The sequence below is a fragment of the Moschus berezovskii genome, chromosome 7 (genome assembly GCF_049115385.1).
Source record: "Moschus berezovskii isolate FMDL1 chromosome 7, NW_MosBer_1.0, whole genome shotgun sequence".
NCBI classification, from domain to species: domain Eukaryota; kingdom Metazoa; phylum Chordata; class Mammalia; order Artiodactyla; family Moschidae; genus Moschus; species Moschus berezovskii.
The window spans coordinates 31240455-31246454 of NC_142466.1; the positions used below are offsets into that span (position 1 = coordinate 31240455).

Consider the following 6000-nt stretch of genomic DNA (forward strand, 5'->3'; position numbering starts at 1 on the left):
ACTCGATGGACATGAGTGTGAGTGAACTCCGGGAGTTGGTGATGGACAGGGAGACCTGGCGTGCTGTGACTCATAGGGTCGCAGAGAGTCGGACATGACTGAGCGACTGAACTGAACTGAACTGAACTGAAAAATAATCATAAGATACCACTTCACAACCATTAGGACAACCACAACCAAAAAGACAGACAATACCATTTGTTGATGAGGGTGTGGAGAAACAGGATTGCATATATTTGTCAAAACTCACAAAACTGTATGCTTTTTTATAAAGGGTGAATTTTCCTGTATGTAAATTATACCTTAATTTTTTTTAGAAAGAACATATGGCATCACTAACAACATCCACTGAAAATATTGGCTGATAAACCAAGCGTTATTCCTACAGTGTATTTCATATTATTCTTATCACATTTATTTTACTGACATCGACTTCAGATTACTCTTCTTCAGTATTTCCAAAAATCACTGGCCCCCTGAAGACATTCTGTTTGCCCCCAAGTCATTGTTTGCTAACAATATCCAACAGAAATCACCTCAGAAGTTTCAGTCCCTGGGTCGGGAAAATCCCCTGGACAGAGAAATGGTAACCCACTCCAGTATTCTTGCCTGGGAAATCCCATGGACAGAGGAGCCTGGTGGGCTGCAGTCCATGACGTCACACACAGAGTTGGACACGACTGAGCATACCTGTTAAAAAAAGTTAAAAAGCTGTTTCTCAACCTCCAGATTTCCAGGCTATGAATGTTTGCCATTTATAACATATATAATGGCCTGCCATAATAATTATTTTTGTTCTTCCATGTACAGATAAAGAAAAAATAGTGATTTTTTTTCACTTACTGGAATATGTTTTTCTTTAGCCTTCCTCGAAAATATCATCCTACAAGCTTCCATCTTTTTCTTTACTTTTTAATGATTATTTTAATTTCACAATCTTATTGTCTTTTCATTCTTTTGTAGAAAAGTACAAACACAATCCCTGGAACAATTATAATTATCAAAAAAAAAAAAACAGCCCAAAAATATAGAGTGCACAAAGAGAAGCCTTATTTGCCAATAATGAATGAGACATTTCTCTTTCTTTTCACTGAAGAAATGCTTTTCTCTTTCAAGACATCCAGGCATCTGATCAAATAGCAGATTCTGTTATAAGTCTGTAGCACTAATTCTATCGTTTGCACCTTTGATAGGAAGTGCACCATTTAGTGCTCAACTATTTGTTATGCTCAGTTTTGCCAATACTAGCTGGTTCCCACTAGCTTAAAAGCATAGTTGGAAACTGTTTTTATTTGATAGTCACACCTGCCCCAGAGCCTAGGGAACTGAACTAGTATACCTGCCCTCGTGGTTCACTGCTCTCCATTAGAAAGTGACATCTATGTGAGCTATATGTCAATTACATCTCAATAAAACTGGAAGAAAAAGAAAGAAATTGAGGATCAAAGACATTGCCCAATTGGTCCAGTTAGCACTAAGTCAAGTACTTAATAAATGCCAGAGCCAGACCTTGGACCAAAGTCCTCTGATTTCCTAACTGTTGCTTGCTCCATGGCTGCCTTGCTGACTTACAGTCCTGTGTTACCAAACCCAAAAACACCCAAAATCAAATTTTCTGTGCAAATGGTACAGTCTAAAAATGTTTAAGAGTGGGTTACAGACAATAGGAGATGTTAAGGGAAAATGGGGACACTGGGTATCAATTCTTAATCTTCAATCATAAATTAAGGGGCACATTTGCTACATGATCTGGTGCCATTGTCAGGCACTGGCCCATGGGGCCAATGACCAATTGGCACTGATAACTCTGATCTTCTGCTTCCCCTGCCTGGTCTTGATAAAAATCAAATAGAGGCTGCATTCTAGTCTTCTGTAGCTCTTTTTTTCAGATTACCTATTTAATCCTTGTGCAAACATTCCTGATCTCTTGGGTCTGAGTATCATTAAAATATAAATCTTTCTGTCAAAGATTGTGGCTTATTCATTGTTATTATCTCAACACCCAGCACAGCACAGAGTAAGAATTCATTAAAAAGGAGTTGCATTGAAATGTTAGTGGTCTTGATGGTTTTGTGACTTCAAACACTCCTCTGTTTGCCCCTGTCATGGCTTTTAGGTTGGAGAGACAATTGGTATTAGTGAAGAGATCATGGGTCTGACCATCTTGGCCGCTGGGACTTCAATCCCTGACCTGATCACCAGTGTCATAGTGGCCCGGAAGGGACTTGGGGACATGGCCGTGTCCAGCTCTGTTGGAAGCAACATTTTTGACATCACCGTGGGGTGAGTAGAACTCATTCTATAAAGGGTCACGTCAGCTCCACCACTGTCTTTCTCTTCTCAGAAGCTTGTGAAGTCACGACCAGTATCTCAGAGCCCAAAACCAACCAATACCAACAGAAAGAAAAGACGGGTAGTATCATTCAGTTTCACCAACTCCATTTTTCATTTTCACAGAACTTCATGAAGAACAAGTTATCCTTGAACAGGGAGAAACACATACTTACATAGAGAGTTGGTGTTGTGGGAAATACTTTAAGAAAATTTCACCTACAAAACTGCATTGGCTACATGTCATGAATATTCAACATTCATATGTGACTGAGATACTCTGGTGGTTTCACAGTATTTTTTTTTTCCATGTTCTAATTCTAATTAAAGTTCCCACCAGCCTCAGATGAGATTTGGAAAGCAGACTAAAACATAGGCCAGGAAAAAAATATCCCATCTCCTTCCTTGGAAAACACTAGCAGGTTTGGCGTTATCGTTTCTTTATCCATGCTGGTGAGGATATTCTAGGTTTTTTTTGAAAGTTAGACAATGAGCTCTGTTCTTACAGTTAAGCAAGCTGAAATTCTCAACACGAATAATCTCTAAAGTGTATCTGACTGTGGAGAGAAGCTGTTATTTCTATCATTTCATTTAACATGTCCAAAGTAAAAGTCGTCTCCAAAGTAACCCCAAAAGGCAGTCCCCTGAGAAAGTAAGACATAGGATATTATCCTTGTGTTCCCAGAAGAACTGGCCTCTTGGCACTTGAGTTTGGAAGACCATTAAAAATGAATCTTTCTCACTGAACATCTTGTTCAACACTGTTCTCTTTTATCTTTTCCATTACCTAATATATAGTTTTTTCATTATCTACCACATATGCTATACATACATTTCTGTCTACCTAAGCCACACATGAGGTGTGTTTATCACCCCCACTTTTCAGGTAAGGAAACTGAAGGGCACAGGGTTCCCACAATGAGTAATGAGAGAGCTGGGATTTGAACAGAGTCTATGCTCTCAAGTCCAGCACTATCTGAACATAAAACCCTGCTCTGAGCTTCACTGTCGGTAGCACCTTAGAGTTCAGAGGCCCTCTCCTACCACACTTTCTTCCTTTGCTGGCATCTCTCCCTCGAGAGCCCTCACTGCTTGTCTGTCTGGAAAACTCCAGTTTACCCTTCCAGTGTCAACTCGAATCCTGGTTTTCTGATCCCTTTAAGCCTGGCCTGGAGGTCTGTGCTCCTGTAGACACTCTGGGTATCTGTAGCTCACACTCTTGTCAAGGTCATGTATATCAGTCTGTCTGCTAGACTGTGAACTCCCCAAGAACAAGAACTCCCCAAAACCTAATACAATGTCTAATGCATGGCAGTGGCTTGGCACATGTTTGTAGAACGAATGGATGGATGGATGGATGAGTGAATGAATGCCTGAAAAGGTGTGTTTTTAAAAAGAGGGACATCCCTGGTATAAACAGTGTTTCTCAGTTCTGCTGCCCACACATTTAAAGTAGTTTTCTTGGTCAATACCTTGTACAAATAGAAAGAAAATATTCTGTAGTATAAAAAGAGAAAATCTTACATAGTGGGGAAAATTATGTGTTCTTTGAGATATATTTATCATGTTTTCCAAAAGTATTCTAGTGAATTACAAAATGCTTTTTGTTCATTGTTCTTAAATTATACATATGTTGTAACTTAAATGGAGGTTTAAAGAAAATCTTCCCTAATCCTACTACCCCCAAACATTTAACTTTTGTGCATTTTTCTCCTAACATTTCACAAAGTTTTCTTAGTGAATAATCAGTTTTGCTCTGTTGGAGGGCTTTTATTTTTCCATTTTAAAGCCATTTATGCCTAGCAAAGAATAGGCCTCTATGAGTAAATTAGTAAGTCAGCCATTATTTTCTAAGTTTCTTCGTTCATAATTAATATTCTACAGCTTCAAAATATTCCATCTTGTTACTTTCAGTTTAACCATTACCCTTTAGTAGGACCTTTGTATTTTTTCAATTTTCTGATAGCATGAGTGTTTTATGAAACTTTATGAGGAGAAACATCTCTTTTAATTATTTTATTAGGGTAAATTTTTAAAGAAATATTGATGGATCAAAGATTATAAATGTTTCAATGGCTATTGATGTAGTATATTTTTCCAAAAGGTCTCTTCCAAGAGTTTATACCAATTTACAAAGTTATTAGCAATATATTGAGTGTAACAGTTTCTCCATAGTCTTGGTAGCATTTTCTTCTTGATACATACTCGAGGTAAAGGATTTAGAAATACACATAAAGCATAACACAAGCCATCATATAAGCATATATAAAACATAAATACAAACCAACACCTCTCTAATTCATTATTGAAGTTAAATTGCTATTTTTATGCATAGCCTTTTTATAGAATCATATCATGGGCATTTGCCTGTATCATTTTAAGTTTATGATTTTAATAGCTATATAACATTACATTGACTTAACAGTTTGCTATTTAACTAACTGCCTGTTACATGAGATTAAGGTGTCCCTGATGTTTCGCTACTCAGAGTAACACTGGAATGATCATCTTTCTGAAAAAAGTTGCCTCTGCATTTTGAATTATTCCTTCTGCTTGATCCCTGACAACCGAACTGATAGGTCAAACGTATTAAAAATGTTGTATTTGCCCCAAAGGGTTTTTACCTATTTGTAGTTCTGTCAACCGCAACTTCACCAGAATTGGATGTGTCATTGTTAGTCTCTGTCTCCATTTAGAAAATAATAATTTGGCCATTTTCACTGCTAATTTCTATACCCTTTTCAACATTTTATCATCTCCTCCTGTCACCCTGTACACATCCTCCAATTCATCTCTTTAGGACTAAGAATAACACTTTAATCTTTGAAAGGAAACAAACAATTATTTCAAATCAAATTCAGAAATCACCTGTAGCAGCCTTTGATCTTATTCAACCAGAGAATAAATGCTCTCTGCTCTCCCTCATGCGGTCAGGAAATAAAGGGTTTTAAAGGTCTCTTGACTTCCCTGTATGATTGCCTGGGCCAATCAGGCGCAAGTCATAGTGAACCTAACAGGACAGTGGTTTCCAACCAGACCCCATCTGTTCCATCCTGTGCCTTCCTCGACGTGTCTGACTGCGGCCCCGTACACCCCGCTTCTCCCCCACAGGCTCCCGCTGCCCTGGCTCCTCTACACGGTCATTCACAGGTTCCAGCCCGTGGCCGTCAGCAGCAACGGGCTCTTCTGCGCCATCGTCCTCCTCTTCATCATGCTGCTCTTCGTCATCCTCTCCATTGCCCTCTGCAAGTGGCGGATGAACAAAGTGCTGGGCTTCATCATGTTCGGCCTCTACTTTGTGTTCCTGGTGGTCAGCGTCCTCCTCGAAGACAGAATCCTCGTGTGCCCTGTCTCCATCTAGTGGGAAAAGCCATAATCTTGAGCCAATAGCATGGACAGTCCCTCTCCGCTCTGGGTTGTAGGCTCCATGACCTCCGGAGAAGAGGCAGCAGGCCCACAGCCCGGGGCTTTCTGAGCATCCCTCCTTGGCGGATTTGACGAGGGATGGATTCACGCAGGGCCAGCTCGTTTCATGGGGCTGCTCCCCCCCTTGCCTCCTGCAGCAGCTCCATGCAAGTGACAAACAGATCCCCGCGTTTGAGGCTTCTCAGCCTGCATCGCTGACAGGTACTCCTTGCTGGTCAGAGGTATATTCATCATAATGATACA

At 39.9% G+C, this 6000-nt stretch overlaps 1 protein-coding gene across 4 annotated transcripts in view; it reads left to right on the forward strand.

Moving 5' to 3' along the window:
* The window catches only part of SLC24A2 (solute carrier family 24 member 2), a 287097-nt gene extending 281405 nt beyond the window's left edge, over window positions 1-5692 (forward strand). For all 4 annotated transcript variants that reach the window (XM_055428161.2, XM_088837683.1, XM_088837684.1 and 1 more), the window contains 2 exons: window positions 2117-2283; window positions 5443-5692. In XM_055428161.2, coding sequence (XP_055284136.2) covers window positions 2117-2283; window positions 5443-5692 — 417 coding nt within the window. The remainder of the gene's footprint in view (window positions 1-2116; window positions 2284-5442) is intronic.
* The last annotated feature ends 308 nt before the right edge of the window (window positions 5693-6000 follow it).